This window comes from Musa acuminata, chromosome BXJ1-9 (genome assembly GCF_036884655.1).
Source record: "Musa acuminata AAA Group cultivar baxijiao chromosome BXJ1-9, Cavendish_Baxijiao_AAA, whole genome shotgun sequence".
Classification (NCBI taxonomy): Eukaryota; Viridiplantae; Streptophyta; class Magnoliopsida; order Zingiberales; family Musaceae; genus Musa; species Musa acuminata.
This window is the reverse complement of record NC_088335.1, coordinates 2,672,483-2,700,362: the sequence shown is the minus strand read 5'-3', so window position 1 is coordinate 2,700,362 and position 27,880 is coordinate 2,672,483. Positions and strand designations below refer to the sequence as shown.

The 27,880-nt window shown below is 39.5% G+C and overlaps 3 protein-coding genes and 1 long non-coding RNA gene across 10 annotated transcripts; 1 reads left to right on the top strand and 3 right to left on the bottom strand.

Annotated features, from left to right (window-relative positions):
• Positions 1–1,234: 1,234 nt before the first annotated feature.
• On the bottom strand, positions 1,235–10,091 carry LOC103996898 (oxysterol-binding protein-related protein 3A). The gene is made up of 10 exons (XM_009417955.3): positions 9,785–10,091; positions 8,612–8,705; positions 7,411–7,527; positions 4,573–4,645; positions 4,375–4,493; positions 4,102–4,223; positions 3,725–3,901; positions 3,330–3,474; positions 1,963–2,141; positions 1,235–1,726 (listed from the first exon to the last, which is right to left on the bottom strand). The coding sequence occupies exons 1-10, from the start codon at positions 9,883–9,885 to the stop codon at positions 1,480–1,482; spliced, it is 1,374 nt and encodes a 457-aa protein (XP_009416230.2). The 5' UTR covers positions 9,886–10,091; the 3' UTR covers positions 1,235–1,479.
• Positions 10,092–12,809: 2,718 nt separating this feature from the next.
• Positions 12,810–14,681, bottom strand: LOC135592458 (uncharacterized protein C24B11.05-like). Of its 3 annotated transcripts, none has more exons than XM_065081919.1 (9): positions 14,545–14,681; positions 14,266–14,344; positions 14,119–14,184; positions 13,945–14,042; positions 13,833–13,870; positions 13,676–13,763; positions 13,319–13,594; positions 13,173–13,238; positions 12,810–13,096 (listed from the first exon to the last, which is right to left on the bottom strand). In XM_065081919.1, the coding sequence occupies exons 2-9, from the start codon at positions 14,324–14,326 to the stop codon at positions 12,941–12,943; spliced, it is 849 nt and encodes a 282-aa protein (XP_064937991.1). In that variant the 5' UTR covers positions 14,327–14,344; positions 14,545–14,681; the 3' UTR covers positions 12,810–12,940. The 3 variants fall into 3 exon arrangements, with proteins under 3 accessions (XP_064937991.1, XP_064937992.1, XP_064937990.1); XM_065081920.1 differs by having other exon boundaries at positions 13,319–13,470; positions 14,266–14,438; positions 14,545–14,675; XM_065081918.1 differs by having other exon boundaries at positions 14,266–14,438; positions 14,545–14,665.
• Positions 14,682–15,997: 1,316 nt separating this feature from the next.
• LOC135594196 (uncharacterized) lies at positions 15,998–19,154 on the top strand. The gene is made up of 2 exons (XR_010480026.1): positions 15,998–16,328; positions 18,680–19,154. It is a non-coding gene; the product is annotated as an uncharacterized LOC135594196 (long non-coding RNA).
• Positions 19,155–22,641: 3,487 nt separating this feature from the next.
• Positions 22,642–27,676, bottom strand: LOC103996895 (E3 ubiquitin-protein ligase SDIR1). Of its 5 annotated transcripts, XM_018831043.2 has the most exons (10): positions 27,557–27,660; positions 27,271–27,464; positions 27,048–27,166; positions 26,900–26,957; positions 26,751–26,803; positions 26,419–26,647; positions 26,114–26,234; positions 25,939–25,990; positions 23,686–23,814; positions 22,642–23,001 (listed from the first exon to the last, which is right to left on the bottom strand). In XM_018831043.2, the coding sequence occupies exons 3-10, from the start codon at positions 27,123–27,125 to the stop codon at positions 22,885–22,887; spliced, it is 837 nt and encodes a 278-aa protein (XP_018686588.1). In that variant the 5' UTR covers positions 27,126–27,166; positions 27,271–27,464; positions 27,557–27,660; the 3' UTR covers positions 22,642–22,884. The 5 variants fall into 5 exon arrangements, with proteins under 5 accessions (XP_018686588.1, XP_009416224.1, XP_064937989.1 ...); XM_009417949.3 differs by lacking the exon at positions 27,271–27,464 and having other exon boundaries at positions 27,557–27,676; XM_065081917.1 differs by lacking the exon at positions 27,271–27,464 and having other exon boundaries at positions 23,686–23,811; positions 27,557–27,676.
• Positions 27,677–27,880: the final 204 nt, after the last annotated feature.

Below are 27,880 nucleotides of genomic sequence, written 5' to 3'. Positions count from 1 at the left end.
ATCTGATGGGGGCGAGACATCAATTTCACGGGATGGTCGACGTGAGATGACAATGGGGTGAAGCAGCTTGTGGTGGGCTCCAAGAAGCTCGTTCTGCTTTGAAGCGTAGGCTGCTTATAGCGCTCCGAAATAGTCCCAACATCATCGTACATAAAAATGAAAGGAGGAAGAACCAGGGCTCAGGTGCCGTTCTACGCGCACAGTAAACGGGCACACCTGTGGTGGGAGTGTCGGCCGCCTTCGGTGTGTTCTTCGGAATGTGGAGTGACAGAAAGATGGATCAGATCGAGTTTTAAAGAAGAGCCGCCAACCGTCGACGATTGGATGTGGAAAATGTTTCCGTGCCGGTGGCCCCACCGCGGCCTCCAATCGCAAGGCACGCCAAAAAGTGGACTAGCAGAGAGAGAACAAAGGCGCGTGAGGGAAAATTTTAGGATGAATAAACCAGTTGGGACTTAGATGATTCTTAAACATTTTAATTAATTAAGCATTAGTCCAGCTATCGAAAACAAGTTTAGACGAGAAAAAAAAAGGTTGAGTACATGACCTGACATGTTTTGCTGCTCCTCTATGATTCGAGTGATGAAGTTGAAATCGTAACGAGAAAAATATCTTTGCGATTCATAATGAGCAAAGCCTCACACGCTCATGAGACTCGAGGAAAGGGAGGTCCTGACAGGGACAGCCGCTCCCAAATGGTCTCATTGCCATTCCGTTTGTTTGTTCCCAGAACAAATGCCGCCAATGGGAGGTGAGGTCATAAAGATGGCGGTCGGTGACAGCGACGCTCCAAGTGGCTCGGGTTCTCATCTTCGGTCGCACTTCTCCTTTTTATGAGTTGCCTTCGTCCTGTAGAAGACACGACTCACAAGTTAAAACAGCTATGAGTTGAAGCAGAGTTGATCCAAGTGTTTATCGTGTAGTCTACACAGAACAAAGTAATCAACAAATCCAAGAACTGGACATACAACCTACTAGAATTTACGGTCGACGAATACTAGCATCCAATGAACGAGTCAGTTAGTTTCTCCAACTTTAGGACCATACCATATACAAACATCAAAAACAGCCAAGAACCCTGGTTCAAACACAATGAGAACATAACAGGAGCAAAAGTTCAACAAAATTTTCCTACCTAAGAAAACTTGCAGTCAAAGAAAACTTCAGTACCCAAGGTTTCTCCAACTTCAGGCTCAAACACAAGAAAGGAGGAGAGAGGTTAGGGAATGGCATCTTCAAGAATTTAGGAACCCTGGTTATAACAAGGTATTATGGAACATTACATTAAAAGGCAAACGAGCTCAGTCATCTAGGAGTAAGCAATACAAAAACATATGAAACTGATGACATCCACAAAGGCCCCACGGAAAGATAAATGTTTTGCTATCCACCATACAAACACTAGAAATAATTTTCATACCACCACCCGTCCAAATGCATTCTTAAAAGCGTTCAATGTTTGTACCAAGCGAAAATTCCTTATTGGGCAGACAAATCACCATACTGCCATGGGTTGAACTCAACGGTGTTGATATCAGTCTCATCGATGGAACCGGAGCTATCGATTCTAGCCCGGTGTTCTGTGTATCTACCATTATATTCGTATACCTCTATATCACCCCAAGGTGTAGGAGTAACTTCGCTTGTCATGTTGAACCATCTTGGGGTAAATTGATGTCCCTGGACCTCTCGATTTCTTTTCTCTGCTCGCTGCCGCTCCTCCAAGCTGAAAACATCAACAACATACACAAAAAAATTAAAAGATGGAATCTCTGGAAAGTATGAAAATCTCTTTCCTCTGGAAAAGCTACAGAAAATAAAGACCCAAAATGCACACTCCAATGCAATACTATATTATCTAAAGAAGATTAATTTTCTGAAAGTCAAAGTTGCCGAGAATCAAATTTTGAAATGTGCGTGCAAGTAGAAAAATTAACTTGCTTGTTCTTAAAAAGTGCCCACCTGCTCTTTTCTGCACCAGCCTTGGACATATCACCTTTCTCGAGGGCATATCTGTCAGGCCGCAATCGGGAGTCTGATGCCAACAACTTTTTAGATGCTGTGTCAAAGCTGTTTATCTTATGTGCAAAATATGTGTACTGGAATTTGTCCTTTTCTGGGGTGGCAGCAACTCTCCATACCTTCAAAATACAGAAAAAGAAAAGAAAGCATAACTCATCAGTGACTGAAAAATAATTCCTCGGCCACTAGTATTACAACAAACTAACAGGAAATAATAAGCAATGAACGCAATCTAAAAAGATGTAGCAAAATTAAATGACATGAAATATTTTCATCAGTAGTAATCGGATATTAAAAATGTAAAAGTAATATCATTGTAATTCATGAACAGGACCCGAGATATGTACAACAATATTCACAGACTTTTTTGTCAAAATCGTGAAATAACCAATTAATCATTCACCAATGTATTGATCATAATCATCACATAAGTCATCTGCAATAATCATCCACTGAAAACACCTAGATGATACATTATTTTGGCTATTGATTGATATTATATTTAAATGTAAGGCAAGCAATTCAGGGTTATAAAAATGAAGCACAGTGTGCACAAAGCTCCTACTAATGCAGGATGTGGGATAAGTCAATTTAACAGCCCCAACCTTGCAAGCAGAGAATCTATTTCCATGACACTAGACCTCGTCAGCCAGGTCCATGAAGGAGCAGTCCCAGAACTTGATAGTGACAGCCAAGACCTTTACCAAGCCTATTTGGCACCTTCAGTTTGAATGCAACATAAATTTGAATATCTTGATATGGTTAAGATTTCAATACTTATATGTTCTCATGGCATTGTATAATCTACACTAGTGTTTCCCCATATAGTTTACATTCTATTATGTGTTGCTTCTTTTCTTACCAAAATTAATTCCTTCCATATCACTGCTCGTCACCTAACCTACTTAACAAGTTGGCTCATGTAAACTGTTGTTTTGGATAGTGTAAGGATGACCATACTCAAACGAACCAGTATCAAAAACTAGCAAATGTTTTAGTTCTTACGAAAGGGACCAGCTAATTTTTCACCAAACCTCTATGACCTAGTAAGCTCTAGGCATATTCAAGCATCTGCCCAATTGTTATGCTTCTGTTCCAAATAATGGAACAACCTAGTCAAATAGCTCCTTGCAAATAACTGTTTCACTACTTTTACATTAGAGGGAATATAATTAAATCAATAGCACATGATATATTGAAATTTTTTCTAAACAAAAAATTTATTTTAGAAGAACGTAGCTATTTCCACAAACCCTAATATACTTGCTTCCGTGAATGTAGCTATTTCATAGAAGACTGATATGGACCTCTTTTAGTTCAGTGCCCGGCAAGGGTTCTCCTTCTTGATCACAGGGCTGGCAACTCATTGACTCATTCCATTTTCCTGTCATCAATATTTTAGGTTCTTCTTCTGCACTATATACATATCCATCCACTTCGTACCGCCCAGCCCTGTCAGTACATTCAGCGAGATGTGCTTTAAAAAAATGCAGCAGATAAAATCAATAAGCAACCACGTAGATACTAGAATGAAGAATAAAAAAAGAAACAGAACAAGAAAATCCATACAACTCCAAGGTTAAAAGCTGGCAATCGTTTTACCTTCCATTAGTGCGGAAGGATCACTAATGCTGTTGTAACAAAGAAAATCATACAACAATAACCTATGATAATTCAAATGGATTAGATTAATGAACCATACCCAAACCAACCACATGGTTGGAAATATAACACAACTTTGTCCCCAGTTGTCAAGTTTGTCATAATCATCTCCCCAGGTGAGTCAACCCATGTGCGCCCAAATATAAGGTTATTAACCTTTGTGGGAGGAGGCACCAAATCCAAGATAACACCATCTTTCTTTAGCTTCACCCTTGTCCTGCATCACATGCAAACCAGCTTCTTATTTCAGGAAACTGTTCCAAATTCACAAACAAGCCAGCTTATAAGATCAAAACAAGTTACATTATTTATAAAGTGTTGGTGGTTAAGAAAAAAGATATTTCTTGATTATGCATCAAAAAATAATAATTAAGATAGAAACTGCACTCTTCAAGCGTTAGTTCTGGAATAGCCCACCTTCCAACTGGATAAATTTCCAACGAGTTTCCTAAGAATTTTGTTTTCAATTTTGAGGTGATATCATAAGTAAAATGTTCATTCTCTGCGTGTGCAGCACTCATTGGTGGATGATGACTAACCTGAAAGTATGATGATGCATGAGTCAGGAAACAGAAAGAACAAGAGCTATCAGTACTCTCAAACAGGAAGCATATGTTGAACAAGTGAAAAACTAAAGATTAGTGCTCAACTGAAATTCTGAGCAAATGGAGCAGCATAGAAACAACCAACCTGCTCTGCAATGAATGTCAGACCACCATGATTAGCCATTTCATAAGTCTCTCCAAGGATAGGATTAAAAGGTTTCCATGTTCGTTGATAGGCAAAATAGATAGAAATTGCCCAAGAGGCTGGAAAGGACAACCAAGCTTTGCATCAAACTATGCATACAACAAAGTCAACATATAAAAGATGGAAAAATATACTTACAAGCATAAACTAACCGCATGTAGGGGTCCTCACATTCATCTGCCAGATCTAACAAGTGGCAATACTCCATTAACTGAAACAAATATTGAATTTATTAAGATATGCACATCATGAACAGCATCTCCCATATCATAAAGAACATGTATGAGACAGATATATGAGGAAATACCATATTCTGTTCTGTTAATGCTATCCCAAAAATGTAGAGTCTGAAAAATGCAATAGGCAAATGATGGAAGGAGATTTCTCTTAAAATTTGCACATATACACTGGTTAAGTGTGTGCTTTCATGGTTATCCAACATGTGTGCTTTAAGTCATGGTTTGCAGTACCGGTCCGTACCGCCCGGTACGGGCGGTACGTACTGGTCCGACAGGCTTCCGGTACGCGGATTGCCTGTTACCGGTCTGGTACTGTAGCAGTACTGTAGCAGTATAGCACTGCTACAGTGCTCGGCACGCCTGAATATACCGCTCGGTACACCTGGGTGTACCGAGCGGTATACCGTACTGTACCGGTACCGAGCGCAGGTCGAAACTCCGGTACGGTACGGTATTGCGAACCTTGCTTTAAGTCCAGAAAGTCCCTGGTTTCTAACATCCTATGTGCAAACATACCCAGATTTAGTTATCTGCCAAATGAGGGATGGACCATTCTTTTGCCAAATTCCCCATGAAATATGGAAAACATTCACAGCATTGGTATATGCAGAAGTAGCCCTCGAATGGAATAGGGCAGGCATGGAGCAAGTCTAGAAGGCTATATTGCAATGGAAGGATTAAGCACTCTGTGGAAGTTAACAGCATATTAGTACTCCAAGACAAAAGTCTCCACACATGCATAAGGGGTTCTTGTCACTAATTTAGAATTCAACTGGTGATCAGGGTCAGTAAGTGGGAACGACATGGATCGATAAACAGATACATAGTGTGTGTGAGTGAGTGAGTGAGTGAGAGAGAGAGAGAGAGATTCATATTGTAAGATCATCCCTGGCATATTAAAGGCATATGCAAAAGGAGTCAGAATGAAAATGACAAAAAATTTACATCATGGATAAGAATGTCCGAACAAAATAACTTTAAATGAATCATGATAATTCCTCTCACTTTAGGTCTCAAAAATCAATCTCTCTGCCTACATTTGATTTTATTAGTGGCAAAGGATCAAAATGGGAGTACTGACACCCCTTTATCGATAATTTTATAATGCCAACTAGTCATGAAATTCTCCTTCGAATTAGCACTTTTGCTGACCAATATTGATTGAGAGCCAGAATAATTAAGTTCATGATTTCTACTTTGTGAATGTGTATGTGTCCATTGCCTATTTCCGGGTGAAAGACAACTAGCCAAATCTAAAAAATCAAACAAAGACAGATTATGACAATTGACAGCAGAAAATGAAAAAGAGATCTCAAATGTGACCATGACCTATTGTCACGGCCTTAGCTGGAATTGCCTAAGGCGTGAGGCACCCTTGCGGCCAAGACGCAAACTTAGCTTGCGTTGCCTAAGTCGCGAGGCACCCTTGTGGCAAAGACGCGAACTTAGCTTGCGTTACCTAAGTCGCGCTTCGCCCTTGCAATATTGCTCCGCAAAGATCAGCCCACTTGCAACCTCTCGCAGGTCCCGAAGGACCTATAAAAGAGAAAGTTGATTAGTTCGAAAGAACGAGCGACGGACAAGTCCCGACATCTCGCGAAAAGGAAAAGCTTTACAAGCAATTCAGCGAACACCTTGCGTGCACAAGAGAAAAGAGGGAGAGGGGGAAATCAAGGACTTTAGAGGGTTGAACGAACAGCTGCAAGTCCACAAACAGTTGCTCACCGGGTGCCGGACGCGACAACAAGTTCCCGTCAAGGTAACGTGCGAACTTGCGAAAGGTTGTTCAACACCCGATACTATACCGAAGCCCCATCCAGCCCTGTGCCACCCGGGGGGTTTAAAGAGGCTGAGATGGTTGACGTTTTGGTGAGCGGAGGCGGACTGCAGAAAACAACCAGTGGCACATGAAAACGGAGCTGTTTTGGGCTGTTTTGAGGCTATTTTACTCGGTTCGGTGAGCGATCGCTTGGTAACGCTGCAACTTGTTCGAACTTACATTTTTACAAGCAAAATGACTCAAAACCAAGGCAAAACATGCTGCCAAGAAGCTATACAGGTGGATGTGAGCGACGAACAGTTCGTTGAACGGAGTTGTTGCGGGTGCGCGACGACCGTCCGTAACACTATGTAGCATCCACAAAATGAACTCTAAACCATGATGTTCAAATTGCAATTACTAAAAAGAATGTAGCAGAAGCCTTAACTGTCACTTCTCAAGATAATTTTTCAACTGCAACATGTATTATTGATATAACAGACATTCACAATTGAAAGAAAGTTACATTGTTTTAAATCTAGCAAACTAAAAATCTACTTCCTTGATTAAACAAGGGTATAAGTTGATCAAGTTTGTACTCCCAAAGTTGATCTGAAACTAAAAACTAAAGCCAAGAACCTTTATCTAATAGGAAAAGTTGATCAAGTTTGTACATATAACATTTTTCTTCAGATGAATGTGTTGCCAACAGCTAATCAGATAAAAGCTTCACTTGGTACAAAGTTACATCACATGGCAGATGGCTAGATCTTGCAACAAATAGATGTAATTCAGAAGCTAGAGATACAAGAAGAAAACACAGCTAGCGAGATTCTTGCCAAAAGAAAAAGGGGTGTATGTCACTGGAAATTAACAACTTTAAATGAGAAGCAGAAGCAGAAGGCTCCTTGGGTACAGATTGACACATGACGATATAGAAAACTCATTACAACGGCTAAAGCCCAAATTAGCACTAACCTCAGCCATTTTCTGAAGCATTGTCATTGGCTCAAAAATGATAACAGGCAATGTCACCATTGATGTCACATCTGAGCCTATATATTTGTGCATCATCTTCCAATAACCATCTCGATCCTATAAATTAGTAAAAGAGACCATAAATGAGATAGAATAACCATGCCTTGTATATGCATAGAAGTGATAGATGCAACAAAAAAGATAAACTTGGCATTTTTGTTTTAACAGATCTAGGAACCACAAAGAAAGCAACTATCTCATATATACTTGTCTCTTCAGATTAAGTTTAAAACAAAATTACAAAAGGTGAACTTAGCCAAGCAGATGATTTTTTTTCCTTCTAAATTTTCCAAAATAAAGGAGATATGTATCATCGTCATAATAAAAAGACATGGCAGCTGATGCAAGATAACAATTAAACTCTACTAGTAAAATATATGGATTGATTACCTTAATATAAAAGAAAATGGCTGTCCGGTGCATCATTTTCAAACTAATAGTGGTCTAGGGGTCAATATACATAGTCTTACTCTTACAAGTAAAGATTTGAGGTTGCTTTCCTAAAATAAAAGGCTGCATTTATGGCTGAAACCAGGAATGTTTAAAATCAGAGTCTGAAAAATGTTTCAAGTTGCTCCATTAGACAATTTTGCTCCTTGGAACAACGTAAACAACAAAAAGCATTTGGGGAATATTAATGTTAAGTAATCACATTGGACATGTTGATGGTCGCAACTATTCTCCTAGTTTACAGTATTGGAATAAAGTTCACTTCTTTATTATCTCTAAAACCATTATAATACAAATGGATCACTTATAACATGGATAATTGAAGTCTTCTTACAATGGTTAAGGAAATTCAATCTCCATGAACAAATCAGGTTTCTGTAAGCAGTAATGGCAAATCAGAGTAACTAATATCAATGACAAAAGGTTTCCAAAAGATCACCAGGTCAAACACTTCTTCACAAGCATGCACCATAAGTATATATGGTTAAAAAGGATGTAAGAGTAATTATTTGCCTGGCATTTCAATAACGTTTGGCTTTGCATATAAAGGAAACAAATATATGGGAAAAAACAGAGTGTTCTTTATGAACTCTTTCATTCCAGTCTTAAGCAAATTTAGAATACATGTGTCCAGAAATTAATGGCAAAGCTGAATTATGAAAATTGGCATAACAACTAAAGACAACAATACCTCTTGCTTCCACCTTCCACGTTGGGCTTCTGCCTCTGCATCTTCAGTGCCTCCATCAGGATTGATAACTTCAAGTCCTTCATAACCCAATAGCCTGAGCCATACCAATTAAATTATTTTTTGCTATGTTCGGTAACTAATTCAACACAGCTAAAAACTTGAATCTTTTATGCAAGAACCAACCCAGCATTGCAATAAAGACAGCCAATATTAAGCCACAAAACATATTAAACCACATTGTTTTTTCTTATTTTGATATGGTTACCAGGCCAAATGGTTGGTACCAACAGACAACAATAAAATGTAGTAGGAACTGGGTTGATGGAAGAAGATGAAAGTATAGAAACCTTTTGCTACTCACAAGCAATCATTTACTCAATGATAAGCAGTTAACAACAAGGAAGCAAGATCTAATAGCAGTGGAATTTATAACCTATCAAATGGAAGACTAGTAATCAACGCACACTCTACTGTTTCTCTAGGCCTGAACGTGATAACGGGAAAGATTTTTCTCAAATAAAATCAATTAATAATATCATGATATAATAAAGTAAGGTTTGTCATACCGTGACATACCGCTCGGTACAAGCAGTATATACCGGTTCGATAGGAGACCGGTACAAGTAATACATTAATATGCTCTCATGTACTATATGTCGGTACTGCTCAGTACATATCATACCGACAGCTAATCGATACACCAGTACAAACCGATAATACGAACCATGCAATAAAGTTCTTCAAATAGGTCCACAAACAAGATGTTAAAATGCGATGATTTAGCCACATTTTGCCGCCACAATACTATTCAAGTGCAAAGAACTTTTTCTACTAATAATTCACTATTCTATTGCTTGTGCACTTAAGTATCATTTTTCCCTGGCTCAACTCCATTTCATCACCACACAAGTAAAAAATCACTTACTTATGAGCATCAATCACCTCTTCTTTGATATCAAGTACAGAGTAATCACCTTATGAAACATAATTCATCAAAAGAAATCCAGAGTCTATAGCTCAATACTTCAAGAACAAAAAGTTAGACAACATGGACAAGCTCCCCCATGAAATATACGGCCACCTTCAAGCACATCAAGAACAGTTCAATTTAACAGAAACAGACTCAGGAAAATGTTCAGGTAAAGAGGCAACAGATCTTGAGAAAACTCGTACCCATTTACGGATTTATGCATCGCGCTGCCCCAGTTCCGAACGCTCGACGTGATCGCGGAGAAGAACCCACCACCCACGGGCTTCTCATCTTTCGAACCCATGACGACAACCCTAATCCAAACTCAAAAGCCACGGATCCCCGAATCGCGAGCGGAAGAAGAAGGTCGGATGGATCGGAGCCCCACCGCCGGCGGATCTGCAACTTCGAAGCTCGGATCCACGCGAAGCGAGCACGGATCCACGAGTTAGCGCCCCCTTCTCCTGGCTGCTCCCGGCGTTGGAAACAGCGAGGGGTCGACACGGCAGAACGAACGGAGAATAAGAACGTGGAGGAGTTGAAACCCGGTCAAATTAACGAAAAGCCCCCTAAGTTCCTGAAATGATAACAAAGCCCTCCGTTTTGGCTGACGTAATGAAAACATTGCAAATATATCCCTTGAAACATATAGTTTTTGTAATCACCCCTCTAAATTTAAAAATATGCAAGCAATTTTCGTTTTGACTATTAATGAAATTTTTAGATATGTTTGATATGCTTTAGAAATTTATTATGATTATTATAAGAATATTAGGGATGTCTTAAGTATCAATATATATATATATAATTTAATCTAACTAATGTTGGCTATAATTAATTTTTTTGTTTTTTTCGAAAGTGTTTTGATTAAGTATTCGATCTCAAAATCTTATCAAAAAAATATTTTTTATTAATTTAAGTATGTAAGATATTTTCACATGAACATAGATTAACTGTAATTAGCTAATTATGTTTAACTATATATTTTTTGGAAGAATGTTAATGAAAGAGATAGATATAAATTTTCATGATAATTGGAGAAACATAAATATTATATAAAAATGTGTAAGGTAGAGTAAAGTATTTCTAAACTTGGAAAGGTTGGATATTTAAAGATCCCAAAAAGGTAAATTCAACATTGAAAAATAAATTAAAAATAAGTCTCCTTTGATTATTTCAAAAATTAAAAACTATTCTATTATAATTTTAAAAAAAAAATCATCTTTATAATTATTATTAATTATTTTCTGCACTTTTTTCTTTTTTCTTTTTTTGTTTTGTCTATGCAAGCTAATAGATTTATTGTGCTCTTTATTTACTCCTTTATCAATTACATGGTTGCAAAATTCTGCCTCTATTTTTTTTTCTTTTATTAATGCATGTATTCACCATCATCTAATTTATGTTTCAGGGTTTGGTACCAAATCAATAACAAATAAAAATATAAACTAAAATACAATCCATAAAAAATCATGTTCTCTATTATGTAATAATAATCCATGCAAGTAAGCTAATTATTTTCTGTTAGCTTTAACTCAACTCTAGAACCTCTTGTATACTACTACAAATTCTCTGGAGCCACTCTGAATCTTTTAAAGAAAGGAAACTCTTTAAGTCTCTCAAGTGTTTTTATTTGTATACATATGAAAATTGTGAAGTGCATACTTGAAAGGATCTCATTTCTTCATGAAAAGAATTCTCAAAATGATATCTTTGTTAATCAAGCAAATTCATCCATCAGGTTTTTATAGGTTATTGTTGGTCAAAGATATGATTTCTTGCTTTAAAGTTAGATAATTGAGAATTGGACACCAAACATCCATCCATTGCAGCCAGTATGATGGACAAGTAGTAGTACAATGTACTACTACTGAACATTGCAAACACTGAAGCCAAGTAGTAGAGTACACTATGAATCATTTGATCAAACACCTGCAATAGTTCCATCACCACTTGCAGACTCTGCCTAACAAGTCATCATCCATATCATGTGCAGCCTTGGAATCAAACCTTCTCACTTGAGGGGTGTGTTTATTTATATTGATAACTCCAACTCCTCCAGTTTAATCTCATATAAAAGATTTAGATTAGTCTATAAGGTGATCAATTTCACCTCAAGTATTTTTTGGATTGTGATTTAAATTCAATAAGTTGATGTGTCTATCACTTCAAAATATTTTATTTTATTTTCAATTTTTTTATCTGAAAATTGATTTGACCAAAGCAAATACAAATTCTATTTTTTGAGGTACCCTATAATCATCATAAAAAAGTCACTCCAAAATTGTTCATCCTTGCTTATATTGATAAGAAAGATGACGGTGAGATGATTGATTATGAAGGGATCCCCAATATGTCATGTATAGAATTTGCATTCCAAACTCATTGCAACCACAATACAGATGTCATAAGAAAAACCTAATAATTTTCCTGAAAGAAATTCTTGTCTTTTCATAAATAATTATGTCTCCTAAATTATTATCATTTAATGTTTTCCATCGATGGGAAGGAGAATCTATGGATATTGCCGTACACAATTATGAAGCCATGGATGCAAAAGTGACAGGTAAACTGTAGCTTCTCTGAAAGAAAAGACAAGTGGAGAGTGACATGTTGGAAATAAAGTCCACCCTTTTTAGGTCACTGAGAGTTGAGGAAATCATTCATGCCAAGCACACACACACACACACACACACCTTTAGTTATCCAACATATGCTTCTGCAACTTTCCCCACTGAACTTTTATAGCATAGGAATTCAACTTCAACCATGTTCCGAAACATGGAATACACTGCTGCAAAAGATGCAGTTGTATTTGGCTCTCTTGTTCAGGGGTCGTTTTCTGTGTTCACAGAGTGTGATGGATGCCTCCAAAGAGTGTGAGATATGATCACTGACTTGGGGGACTGATGGGGACCTGCACACCAGCAGATGATCTGTGTGTGTATATCATATCATTCCATGATGACTTTTAGTGGAATTATTGATTAGGTGATGGAGAACATAGCAGTTCAGTTCTCCCTGTTGCTTTCTCCTTGACAAGCCAATGAGAGAGTACCACTGTTGAAGGAGTGGTGATAATTGATGGAGTTGCGGTTGAATTCATGGAGAGCAAATTTGTACTTGAGATTCTGATGGCCGAACACCATTCTCCAGCATTATTTATTCTTCTTTTTTGGTGGTATTTCATGGAAACCGATGAAAGGAACAGCAAATACGCCAACAATGTGTTGCAGGAAAACATTTATTTCTGGACATACACAATCGAACCACAAATTATGGGAACAGTTTATGGAGATTAATCCTTTCCCCCTCGTCACAGTGATGATGGATGGATGGATGAACTCGACGGGGAGGAGCTAAGCAGTGACCGATGTTTCCATTGCGACCTTGCTGGAGTACCTAATGCCGTCAGATTTCTCGGCCTCCTCCCACAGCCCGGGCAGTGCTTCCCTGATGTTATGGATGCTTTCCAAAGCGTAGTCGGCGCCTTTGACTTTGTGCGCAGTGCCCACCTGCGTCCATGAATCAGCAGGCCATGAGAAACACATGCCTCGGTAGAGATGAAGCATTCGGCGGTAAGAGATTTACCAGCACAGTGTGCAGCCCAATGCGTTTCCCTGATTGAACGTTCCGCACGCTGTCATCAAAGAAAACCTGCAACGCATCGTAAACAAATGTATCGTATCAGCCACAGAATTCAAGGAGCGACGATATCGTACGTAGATGCGTCTTACGGTTCTCTGGGGATCGATGTTGGCGATCCTGAGGGCGTACTCCATGGCTTCGAGCGATGGCTTGCAGAGGATCGGAGTCTTCGGCAGTTCGATTCCTCCGGTGTCAGGTCGAGCGAAGTGTTCGACGATGTCGAAGATCTGGCTCGAGGTTTCTGTCACAGAGGAGGAGGATGGTGGATTGAGAGTCTCGAAGCATATGATTCCTTCGAAACAGTCTTCCAGTCTCAGCTTCTTCAGCACCTTCGCGGCATGGACCTCATCGGCGTTCGTGAACACCTGGATCGCAGCCGGAAAGATCCATGAATTGGAGAGACAGAGAGACGGAGGAAGCTTTTGTAGAACAATGGAAGAACTTACGACTTTGCGAATGGGAAGGCTCAGCAAGAGTTGCCGGAGAACAGGGTCTGGCTTCAGATTCTCGTGCGGTAATCTTCCATGAACGAAGCTGGTAAACCACAAACTATCAGTACGAAACATGAGACACAGAAATCGCAGCAAGTTTTAGAGTCGAAACCTGTGGTAATCGTCATAGTCGAAGTCGTAGCCAATGGCCTGCGAAACAAGTAGACCGGTTGGCATGACGACAACAAGAACAATAAGACGTAGATGAAACACGAGCAACGTACCTTTAAGCCAGCCATCGTCGTGCCGTAGTTCTTGTACAGAAGATTACACAAGGCCGATACCTTGTTCTCCTCGATCCCAAGCTTCTCAACCAAATAATCTGCAAATCGAAGGAAATCTTCCTGTCAGAACAACAGAGGCAAGCAGCCATGAACTAAAAGAGACAGCTGCCGTACCTCCAATGTTGTTTCGGCACTGGATTGCGATTCCGGAACTCAACGGGTAGAGGGTGTCATCAAGATCTGCACGTAGGAAAACAGCGGAGGATGAAGAACCGATCCAAGATCAGAAACGCAAAGTGAACGGCCAAATCAAACGCTTACCGAAGAGGAGGCAATCATATTTACCCCTCTGAGATTGCCGGCACCGGTCCTCGTACTCCATCTTGATCTCTATTAGAAGCTTCAGATACATAAGACCAGAGTCATCAACAGTTCGAATGATCACCAAAAGGAGCTGTTGGTATTCCAAACACCACAATCTACTTCACCCGTATCTGATCCAAAGTTCTTTGCCGTTTCTGTAAGAACGACTAGAGAGAGAGAGAGAGAGTACGGTCTTCCGACCGACCTCGTTTCCCGAGTCATGGAAGTGAAGCTTACCGGAACAAAGAGGAGGAACCGATCGCTGGGCGATGGGAACTTCTCCTCAATGAAACAGAGCAACGGAGATGGGAGGCGAAGGGGGAAGGAGGATGGTCGGGCTGCGCCGGTTTAAATAGCCGACGCGTCCCCCTCAAAGCCGCAATTAGCAGCTTAAAGTAATTTATTTTTGGTTAATTATTGAGCGAAAGGGACGTGGAAATTGCTTGGTGGCTTCTGGCTGTCCAGCTGTCACGTGCTGATTGGATGATCTGTAGCTTCTAGATACCGACTGCGACGGATCTCAGGCTGGAATTGCACCCCTAGACGTGAGCTTATTTACGGGAGTGCCCCTCGTCGGACGAAGCGTGGACCGTCCGGATGAAGTTTGACGGTGGAGATGGGACGACAGATTCATGATTGATATGCTCGTACCTGGGGGAGGTGGTGTCTGTGTGGAAGGAAGATGGAGTCGGAAGAGTGGTTGGAGTAGAGGAAGATATTTAGATTGCATTTAATCGTGAACAAGTCGTGTTCATTTAGATCATTAGGGTTTCTTCATTGCAAAGCTTTGAAAAACATTGATCGATTATATTCTTGAAAGAAGAAGCTGCATTAAGTAATAACCATGTTGGCATATTTTGTCTCATTTTGATCATGAGATTGTATGTGATTTTTTGTCAATATAGAGGGGATATCTAATGGTTTTTTTTTTTTTTTTTTTGCTTTAGAAAATACATGTTGTCTTTTTAGTTTCCAGAAGAAGTAAGATTAGATAAAATATTTTTCTTGAATTTTGACTCAATTTCAAAGTTTTTCTTATATTTTTTAATTATAATTTTTTTTTTCTATACTTTAACTTATTTAAAACTCTCGAAACTTATTTCTATTCTCCTCTGTAACTTAAGTACTTAAACAGCATTTATCTATTCTATCTCAACAATTACAGGTGAATTTGAATCTTTTATGTGTTCATCTTTACTTCACTTAAATAGGATGTGTAAATTTTCCAGATGAATGATGCTGGTAATACTTTTGTGAGACATGGAGACCAAATCATTGATAAGATTGACTCGTGTCATGACAGTGGCAGGATAATTAAGGATACATGTTGATAAGTCCAAAGCAAGTGTGTTTTTGGCAGCCATGAGAACACTGATGAGTTGTAGGTGACAGTCACCTTCTGTGATATGGCCCCATCTGTGGCTTATCTGAATCCTGTGATCAGCATAATAATGGTTGATGAGGGTTTGATGGCTGATGAACTCTCCTCAAAGAAGAATCTGCCGGGCTGGCAGTGAATGAAATGTTGTGGTAGCTAACCATTGCTCATCATCTCTTACCTTGAGACTCCACATCCAGTGTGCTACAGTGGGTGCCCTACAAGTTCTTCAGTGGGCAATGCTAGCTAGCTGGACTCCAGCAGCAGCTTCTGCACCGGATGGGTCCATCAAAATAATTCACCTCTAATAGCTCCAATCATAAGATGTCAAAAGTAGCTAGTACTTGAGCAAGCAAGAATCTCAGCGTTGCTGCAGAGAGGACTTCAACCTGAGCCTGCACATACATACTTTCTTCAATCGCCACCTACATACAAACAAGAGGTTTTCTTTTGTGCACTCCAGGTGTAGTGCACTGGCATCCATCGACTGTGGGGAAGCATTATACTGGTCGCATCTTCTCTTAAGCAAATGAGCAACGCACAGCCGAAGACGACGAGTGCAGGTGGGGGGAGGAGGATGCACCATCGAATCAAGTTCATTATGTTATCAGATGGTGAGGGGATGCTGAAATATGTGAAACAGGTGGGTATTCTTTTCCAAGTGCAGCAGCTGCGATATGCTTCACATGTTATACCCTCTCTTATTTTACTAGGCTGAGAAGAACAGATCTGTGCCAAAGCTATGTGTGACTGTTCTTATTCATTCTGTGCTTGTTAGACATGCTACATCAATTATTAGAAATGATAGAAAGCTTACAGAATATGCTATATGACAGACAGTATATAAAGATCATATTATTCCCTCCTTAAATCAGTGATTACAATATTAATGATGAGATATGTCTCGTCGGACAAACCTCTAACATAGACTTTCATAGAAAAAGAGATATAAAATACAAATGGAGGTGAGAAAAGAATCACAGATTTCTCTACAAAAACCACATTCAAGCAACAGTTCATGCAATCCCCTAATCGACCACTGCAAATGTCCTACTTTTCATTTCAGGTGGCTTGGAGTGCACTGCACCCAACCATCATCAAATGATGCATATGCAATAATGCATATTCCGAAGGGAGAATACAATATGTGGCTTTCTATACTTTGCCCAACTGTTGGTGTTGTATCACACAGAAGAATGATGGCTAAGTATTTGGCTAATACATATAAATGACTTCTATATACCCATATAGGCATTTGGACCCAACCAATAATTCAGAAAGTGACCTATCTGTCGCTGCCTGCACTTGCCATTGTTGCTGTGCAATTATAAGATGTTCTCGAGCTCTATCAACCTTGACATCTCGTTCACATAATACTTGGAGTCGCGTATCAGCCAAGGAACTCGTAGAGGTGACTCCAGACATCCATTGGCTACTATTGGTCATCAATTATTAAGGCAGCAGACATCAGAAGAACAGAGATTAGGACTCCAATCCGTTGATACCAAATAGTGATACCAATCGAGATCCTTTCATTCTTGGAATCTCTATTGTGATGATGACATAATTCTAATATTATTTTTATTTTTCTTTTTAGATTACAACATAAGCGTTGTGACCAAAGGTCAATAAATAAATATATAGTGATCCTTCTCACACTCAAATAGACGTAAGCAAAGAAAATAATAAAAGAGTCCCATTTGGTTTATAGAAAAATACTATATTTGTTTTCCTTGTTTAGTAGTAGTTAGAAGAGATGATATGATTCCTATTAATGATATGAGAAGAGATAAAGAAAGATTTAAATAGATTTTAATATGAATTATAAATACCCTTAATTTAGTTAAGCATATGATTTTTTTATGGATCTTAATGGTAACAAAACATACATATATCATACACCAAATAATTGAAACTTATGTCTTTGCTATTATTGCTATGGAGTAGTAAATGATGATGTTTTTTTTTTATTTTCATTGAAAAAGGTATGGATATGCATAGTATAGCTGCAGCACAAACCTAATTTCTGCATGACACAGTAGAAATGAAGAGCTGATGGTCTAAACCAAATGCAACATTTGCTCATCATATCATATGTTTACTTGCATGTCCTTCAAAGTGGTGTCGAATGAGATGCAGAGAAGACACCCATTGACATGTCAACATGTGCATATGGAACTTTCTAATGCAGAAAATTTCCAGTATATTAAAAGTTGAGTGCATGATAAAGATGAATGTGATCAAAAGCTTTACCTGGCAACACATTTTTCTGAGCAGGATCAAACCATCAGCATGCTCTCTTTTGGAATCTGGAAAGAGTCTTTGTGCTCGAATTGTTGCCAAGTACTTCAGATTGGTTATTGGAACGATGAACAGTACAGAGATGAAGCCCAAAGGAAGAATATAACCTAAAAGCTTATTGGAAGAACTGTTTTTTATCTGCTAATTCTTAGTTACCTTTCACACACAAACTTTTTCCTAACATGCTAATAAACAGTATTCATGATGTATATGTATATAGTAGTGAGACATTAATGCTTAATGGGTTTGATGATGTAATTGATTTATTAATTTTATTGAGTCTTAATCGCTAGTCTAAAATATTTAAGCATAAGTTAATAATAATATATTCATCAAATCTTATAGATCAATCTACATCTTAATTTATTTTCAATGTGAAACTAAATCAAATAGTTACTCATGGTGGGTAAGGAAATAATAGAAATCAGGTATTTGTTTTGGTTAAGACTTAAAAAAAGTTGGTATATGTTTCTAGATACTCTCTAAAATCATAAGCATTGTAAATGTATGTATATATATATTATATATATATATGTGTGTGTGTGTGTGTGTGTGTGTGTGTGTGATTAGGAGAGGATTATGCTGCAAAGAAATCAGGAAGTGGCACTAAACAGCTAAACATTTGTCCTTGGAAGTCATGAAAAATATTTCCCACCTAATCATCAGTACAATTTCTTTTCATTCTGATGACAGGTTTGGTGTGCAGCTACTGGTTTTGCTGCTGCAGCAATAGATGTGAGACCTTGGAACACCATTTCACTGAAGTGGGAGTGTGAGCTTTACCATATCAGCTCAGGAGAGTGAAGGGAGAAGAAGCAATCCATTGAAGCATAGTTAAGGAAGTGGGAAGAGAGCATCAGCTGGTTGGTACTGGATGTCTGAGCAGCTACTTGTTTTGCTGCTGCAGCAATAGAAGTGAGACCTTGGAACACCATTTCAGTGAAGTGGGAGTGTGAGCTTTACCATATCAGCTCAGGAGAGTGAAGGGAGAAGAAGCACTCCATTGAAGCATAGTTAAGGAAGTGTGAAGAGAGCAGCAGCTGGTTGGTACTGGATGTCTGAGCTTGCTTTTGGCCATTTACTATGGGAAACAGTCTGTTTGTACACAGATCTGTACGCCAAAAACACTATTTACCACTGCTACTGATACGGCTACACTGTGCTTTCACGAGCAGGAGTGACAATAATGGATGACAAGTTCAGTCCCAAACCTGTTTGATGAGATAAGTCTCAGTTGATCAAACTCTACATGTAAAATGGCCCATGAGAGAGAGAGAGAGAGAGAGAGAAATGATGTACCTCTCCCTCAAGAAATGTTCTAATATATGTCTGATTCTTCATAGATGTAATGATCATGCAATTCAAAGTTGGTATGGAAGAGGAGAAGTTCAATTACTTCCGGGCCTCAAGTCCCTCAGCTTGTTCTTTGTTTCCTTCTCTGTTTTGTCCAAGGCAAAGCCGAGTTGGATGCATGCGGCCGAGTCACATCTCAGTGATTCTTTGAGCCCTCACGTTGGTCTCGGGATCTCAGCATTCTTAATTACAACAATGAGAAAGATGTCTCAGAGTTAAGCAATTGCAGAGAGAGAGAGAGAGAGAGAGAGAGAGAGAGAGAGAGAGAGAGGTGGCAGGATTTCCAGGTGGTGATACCCACTGCACACCACCAATCTCGGTTCTCTTTCACCATATTCTCTTCCCCATCTATATATCCGAACCCTACTTACTGATCCCTTCATCACACCATCATTGAGCAAACCATAGATAAACTCAACCCCTGCCTTCTTCTCCTCTTCCTTCTCTCTGAGAGACGAGCATAGCTGAGTTCATTCTTCAGGTGGGACAGGAGAGAGGAGATAACTAGATCTGGTGCAGTGGAACAGGGAGGGGGGGAGGGGGATGGAGATCTACACGGATGAGAAGTGGAAGCTCTCAAAGAAAGAAAGCAGGAATAGCTGCAGCGGGAGCAGAAGAGAGGTGGCGGCCACTGAGGGCGGAGGGCACTTCCTCAAAGGGTCATCCAGCACGAAGGAAGGGCGGAGGAAGCCGCCGAGGTCCTTCTCGAGCCGTTGCGCCGGCCTCGTGAAGGAGCAGCGAGCCAGGTTCTACATCATGCGCCGTTGCGTCACCATGCTCATTTGCTGGCGAGACTACCCTTGACACGGTAGAAGAAGAAGAAGAAGGATATATCTACCCTTCGACACCTGTGATCTTTCTCTCAACACCGACATATAGAGTATTAGATTCATTCTTTTTGTTGTGTGTATACCGTATGCCTTTTTTTTCTCTGTCTCTGTGTTCTTGTAGAGGTTTTGAACCTCCATTAGGGTTGCAGATGATAGATCTACGAGCTGTAGGCCCAAGTAAGCCAAGGAAAGTTGTGTGTGCGTGTGTGAGAGAGAGAGAGAGAGAGGAACTGTGTTCTACCGAGGCCACTGTATTAGCGTCCATCTGGGAGGCCATAGCATGCTTGGGTGCTCTGCATCGTATGCAGCATCATCTTCTTCGTGCATCATCGATGGATCGACATGCAAAAATTTCATGGTGACAGAGAGACCGGAACAACGGGCGAGTTTTGGGTGGTGGCATCGACTGACATGATGAGTTATCGATGTCTGTGCATGGTATTTGTTTACTTCATGCATTTAATGGGCTACGTCACTTCAACGTACACCGGTGGAACTGTTCGCATTATCCAAGTACAGTGTGGGAATTCCGCTACGCGGTGAGGAGGGATAAGAAGGAATCATGCAACGTGATGCCCCTTCCATTCTTTCTTTCCGAATCTCTTCTCCTCCCAATGGCTTTGATCTGACTTGGAAGAAGACGATGTAGGAAGTGGATCTTTTTCGTCTCGACTTTGGATTCTCCAAAGATCTTCGAGGCAAATAAGTGCCCTTTCCCTGTCTTTTATTAGTATACTATATCATCACTGATCTAATATCTAACATCTCTTCATCGCTAAGGAGGAGAGGAGATTAAGGAGATGAGCATCAAAGGATGTTATTTTTGCATGCCGCGATGCTCGTTCTCCATGTGATGACTGTGTACGGATCACACTCGGATACATAAATTGCTTGGCTCCATGGCATCTTCTCCTCCGCTCCCCATATGGTTGTCGAGTGAGTTGACCGTTGACCAGTTTCATCGGGTCCCGGCATCACGTTGCCGCCGTCGATCCGTCCATCTAGGCGAGGAGACTGAGCACGTGATGCCATGCATGTTAGACTCGTGTTTGGGTTGGACCCCACCGTCACCCGATCCGTCATTCGAGTCATCTCTTGGCGGGCAATCCGGACGCCGTTTGCTGCTCGGTTCGAACGATATCTTTCGTGGAACAGACTGCACTGAGTCACCATCGCGATTGGGGCACAGCGGTCCGAGTCGGATCGGGACCCGCCCGCCGATCCCGATCTGACCGGCGTCACGGGGTCGCCCTCGTGGCTGTCGGATGCCGCGACGATGGGGCGGCCCCATCGGTCCACGTGGGACAGCCTAGCTGGCATGGTAGGACGGTGGGACGCATCTCATGTTGTGGAATGACGAGGCAGGAACTGAAGTGGATCACGTAACAGTAGTGGCCGTGGTGGTGATTCCACGGCCTACCATTTGCTGTGCAGGGAAAAAGATGACGGAGACTTTCCTCTCTCTCTCTTTATTAAAGTTGGCACTAACACGCTTTTTATTTATTATTATTATTATTATTATTATTTTTTCTGGTAGGAACGTTAGGTAAATTCGAAAAGCATCATTTTTTGGTTTATTAGATTAAAGTACCGTTTATATTATAAAATATTAGATTGACTGTATCATTCACTCCCATTATGTTGTGATTGGCTTTGCCTTATCATATAGTGTGCATGCAATATGTCCCTCTCGCTCACCTTCGTCTCGTCGCTCTTGCCTCGTTCTCTTTACTCCGTTGTGTCGTGATTATCTTTGTCTCGTCATACAATATGTGCAATATGTTTCTTGGTATCGTCCACCTCTATCCCACTGTTCTTGCCGTCATTCATTGCTACTAATGTGCTATTAAGATCTTATCATCTCAAGGATTTTGGTCCCCTCATGCTAAAGGAATGTGCCCTCGCTCACTTATGCCCCACTTCTATCCCTCGTCCTTAGGTCCAAGTGATGCCTAGTGTGACGAACCATTCGATGAGAGAGGGAGGGAAAGTCTCATTGTGACCATCTTCTTCATTTCAATGAAAGACCATAAGATGATAATAATACCTCAAAAGCAACAAACGAGAGAGATTGAAAAAAGATGAACGTCAAAAAGAGGTGCACTTCACAACAAGACGGAAGCGACAAGCGATAACAGACCAGCAAATGGGACGATAACTAAAAATAATATCATCTTCTAAAAAATAAAGAACTCAATAAATAAAAAAAGGACACTCTTTTAAGGAAAAGAAAAAAAAAACCTAAGGTTTTTTTTTTAAGGAGAATTTGCATAGGATCATTACATTAATTTTTGTTAAAATTAATGCAGTAGTATATTTCCTTTTTATTTCAGATGATTTATCACTGCAATTAACGATCAATATACTCGAAATATGAAACAAAACATATGATCTCAATCCAAGAAATATGGCAGGTTTCATCCTGCTTATCAAATTCAAAAGGAATCTGATGCCAACAAAATGAAGATTGCCTGAACAAGAAGCTTGATTTGCTGCACCTCCAAGACTTTTGCTCAATCTTAAAATTCACACAAAAATTCGATAATAGGGTTAATACAAGCTACTTTATAGTTTAACAAGTAGTGAACTAATACTGTACATATAGTTAATCGTATCCACATCAAAACCTTTCGGACATTAAGCAACATGCACCATTGATCCAGCAGCAACCATGCATGCCTTTTGTTCAGATCTCCCAGTAATAAATAGAACCAGTTAAACCATGTCCATTTCGCCATCACTGTGTGCATGCCATCCAGAATTCACCCTATGTTTGCAGACAGGACATGTACCTTGCTGACGCAACCAGGGGTCGATACAGTTTGCATGAAACTGCAAGAAGTTCAATAATTAAGAAGATTCAAAAAAGGTACTAATCCACATAGCTATATCAACCAATTTCATCAACAATGGAACTTTGATGAAACAACGTCAGAGAGTAAATCTAGGAGGCTAACAGTTGCCTAAGTCATATGATAGCCTCCATACCGGACAATTTCTATTTTTTCAAATTTTCAGCCATTTTAAAGTTTTTTCAGACTCGGTGTATCAAGTGTTGGTACACCAATAAAAAAGGTGCCTTGTCCGACTCCTGATCGGTACAGTGACAAATACATAAAATTGTGAACAGGTAAAGCAAACAAGAGCACATAGATTTGATGATTTATGTTGCTAGGTTCAAGATATTGCATTGATGTATAAACCATTGAAAACTCATGAGAGGGGACAAATGATTGCTTGATTAAGCTCATCAGAGTTTGACATGGAACATTGAGGATCAGAATCCAATATATATTCTAAAATATACACCGGTGACTATGTCAACTCTCAATTAAGTGTAGAAAAGCATGGAGGATTAAGAAATTGTTGCAGACATAAGTTTCCCTTCTATAGAGCAATCAACAAAAAGTTCACCCATTTTAAACAAAAACTTAGATGGACCAAGGGTAAGTACAACTTCCTACTTGATATATCACTTAGACATATTAAATATAGCATGTTACAAGAAGTTGATACCTGATGTAAGCATGGTAAGCTTCTTACTAATTCTCCTACATTGACTTGCTCCAAGCAAACACTGCATGTCAGTTCATCTTCTGGAGTCTTCAAGTTTCCATCTAGTTTAGTACCTTCCTGCCTTTTCTGCTAGACAATTGTTAAATTTTTCTATCTCAGTAAGTAGGTGGAAGAAAGTTTAAAATCAGACCAAATGAAAATAGAGGAACAAGCGTAATTTAGATAAGCAACACAATTTCTCTGATCAAAGAAAGTTGAAACATCACCAAAAGGCAAAAGAAGTTTCAATGTTAATCTTTAAACACCAAACCAACTATCAATTAAAAGAATCAGCAGGAAAGAAGTACCACCAAGGAGAAATATTATGCTGTAAAATTGAAACTAATAGCCTTCACACCTTTTCAACTTTGTCAAATAATCATAAATTCTTTGATTATAGACAACATAATCTGTCAACAGAACATATATGAACCTTTTGGGAAATACAGTGATTGATAAAAGGCATTCGGATCCTAATATGGAGGACAGAAGTGTATTATACCTCAGATTAGTGATCTGCATTCACTGTATTATTTACTAATCAACTAGTTGATATTTTTCACATTTTGGAACTCAGGTGACATACATATATACCTAAAACTTGGGATTTGACTTTAGTTTGTTGGTCAAAGTAATGATACTTGGACATTCTCAAACACCATCTGTTGACATCAAAGAATACACAACCAACAAAGACAAGAATGAAACATCTTAATAGCCAAAGAGGATATATATCTGGAGATGGAGGAAAACTTAATGACAAATTATTCAAGCCGTTGCCATGGAAAAATGACATGCTGTAAATATCCTTCTGTAAATGCTCCAGAGGTTTGTTTCAATTTGTCAGATGGATGTTTTTTGTGAGAGTGGAAATAGTCAACAGTTGAAGAAAGAGATTCAATTCAGAGCCAAGTGGATGAAGTTCTAAAACTCAAGACACAAACAAATAAGAATGAAGCAAAGTACTTCCTGATAAAATGAGCTGATTGCCAGAAGGAGTCCCTGAATGCTTTAACATTTCAAAATGTAAGCAAATGGCACTTCAGGTTTCAGTTTTTCAGCAGCAGCATAATCCTCTTCCGTCACAGTATATACTTGTTTTAATCTATGCCTGCTTATGCTTTCAGAATTTGTTTAATGAGTTGCATTAATTATTCACCAAAGTGATGCATAAAGGAAATGTTTAATGAGTTGCATTAATTATTCACCAAAAATTTCTACTGCATGGCAAAAGAAAAAGATGTAATTCAATACCGGTGAGCAACAAGATAGTTCCGAAGAACCTCGAACATGGAAAAGCCACACATGATGCCGATTTAAAATGTCCTATTTTATCAAGAAAAACATAATAAATTACAGAGTAGATTGAACTCTCAAATTTCACCATGAATCCAGATATTTCTTATAATCATTGAATAATTTTGATGTCTGAGTCCCTTGCTATTTATCATTAGTCACATGTCCAATAACTAGAGATACTTTTTAAGCCACATCATCTCTCTTCCATCTCTGCTAAATTTCATGCAATAAGTAGTTCAGTTGGCTAATAGAAATTTTGTACAATTCAAGCTTTCAGTACAATGCTCCAACCTAAAGAAACCTTTATGGGTGATAGAAATTTTGGGTTGGCCAGAACTCCAGAACCAGCACATGGCTCCAGTGGATACTAACAACATATCAACTCCAATCAAATAAAATCCACAAAGTTATATTTTGTATAATTCAAGCTTTCATTACAAGACAAAGAGAAACACAACTTACATAACAAAAGCATGTGATTATCTAAACCAAAGAAGAAAATAACCACCTAAATGAAGATTTTCCCTTTCCAATCCAAAAATAGTTCAACAGTGTGCTAATTATCCATAGAAACACTCAAGAAAAGGACAAGTCCAAATTTTCTATGATGGATAGTATACCGAGAAAAACAGTGTAATAAATAACACAATTATTTTCTGGCAGGATAACTAACAGAAAACAAAACAACTTAGTGACATATCCAATAGTAAGTTTCAAGGAATATATTAAATTAAATACTAAACTTTGTAGATACTCCATGTTTAATTCGTAATTCATATTATCTAACTGAAGGGCCAGGTTGAAAAATTAAGAACAAGCAAAAACAATAAACCCCTGAATATTCCATAATGCAAGAGATAATAGCACAGCATTTTCAAGGATAAAGAAAAAAACAAAGGGATTGTAAAGGACTACCTCAGTTGCAGATATTGAAGAAGACGATGCATGTTGCAGAACTGATCCACCACTGCCCAAGCACAATCAAATCTCTTCAATTAAAAAGAGGATAATTTGTTGTAACCGAAAGATATTAAAAAATGAAAACTTTGAAAAAACAAAGCCTATGTACAGGTAAAGAATTGGATCTTGCCTTTGCCGATTGGAGGATTGAAGCTTGTATTTGTGTACAGGTAGCGAATTGATCTCTTCCTCGGTCATCGAAGGAGCATCAGGAGGATTATCAGAATCCAGTGCTCTTAAAGCATCATAATCTGAAAAATAGTAAACGAAAGAAGCTGAGTAGCAAGATTTACCATAGGCAAAAGAGAAAGTGGAATAACGAAAATGAAGAACAAGGAAAATGGGAGAGCTAAGATCAAGCAAAGTCATAAAGCTTCATCATTGTCAATGCAGGCAATGATGCCGGGGAAAATAAAATATTTTAGAAGTTTGTACCTAAATCATCGAATTCCCGGTCAAGAAGAGCAAGTTGGAGCCTGAGGCTTTGTAAGCGTCCTCTTGTGGCAAAGGCTATGGATGGTGGAACATGCAACCGCAGCTCCGTGCCACCAAGGAAGCCACTTGCAGCTGCAGCATGAGCTTGGGCTTGGGCCTGAAGTTGTTGGCAAGTTGCATACATCCTAAGGCTGGTGGCCATCAGAAACACTCCCAAAACAAGCCAAAGCTACAAACACAACATACCCACAGAGGGAAGCCCTCAGATTCTGAAAAGATACTAACTAAGAAATGAAGATACGCATATAAAGAATCCCGCCATTAGGAATTACCAGAAAGTTGGGTGACATCTGATGTGAATTCAATATCATGAACAGCACAAGGACTGCAATATCAATCATGCACATGAAATTAGGAGCCACGTATCTGAAACCAGATAGAAGAACAGGAAAGCCCCATCATCAAACAATTCGAGACATACCGGTTACGAGAAAAGCCATCGAATTGTTATTAACAGGACGAACTCCCGCATGCATTCGCTATGACCAAAACACAACAAATAGTCAATAAGCAAAAAAGCCATAATTAAAAGAAGAATGCACTTCAAACAGATAATTCAAGAACAATACCACCGGTCGCCTATCCGGTATAAATCCAGGCAAGCCGCTTTCGATGTCCGCCCGACTCCCCCGGAAAAAATAACTCATGATTGCAGTGGCTAATGATCACCTCAAAGCGACCTCTTGCCCTTCAAATAATCAAGAAAACGCAACTGCATCAGCGAGAATCGATATGCGAGGTCGAACCGTCCGTAATAGAGGAGAACACATTCACGACAGGGACGAAACACACTTGGTCTTTCCAAGATTGGAATTTTCTGACGAAATTTGAGTTCTACAAGATCCTAGATCCGGATTCCCAAAGATTTATCGATCCAAGGAATGGTTAAAGGGACACCATCGAGGTAGACAGATCTAGGATTCCAAGATCCCTAAAGCTTTGCAGCAGAAACCCTAGAAGCATCGAGAAGATGCGAGAACACCAATCTGAAATCAACAAACGCGAGGAAAGACTTACCCTAGATAGCGATTGGAGACCTTTAATCTTTGAGGTGAAGAGACAGAAACAAAAGTAATACCGGGGGAGCGATTTGGCTTGGAAGAGGAGGAGCGTCACGAGGAGAGCGAGAGGCGACGGCGAACCACGGCCCTGCACGTTGGGCTGCTCCGCGGAGCCACCTAAGCTATTTGGTGACAGGTGACGCTGGGGATATAATAGGACTCTAAACGGATCGGAACCTGAAAACGCATGTCGAATCCAACTCCGAAGCGGATCGGATCTTAACTTCAGCCCTGCTGCGACAGACGGGCATTACCAGTGGGTCCCGCCGTGGGAACCATAATATCGGATCCAAACTAACCGAATAGTCAGCTTTAACGTCCAACAACAATCTTATTCGATC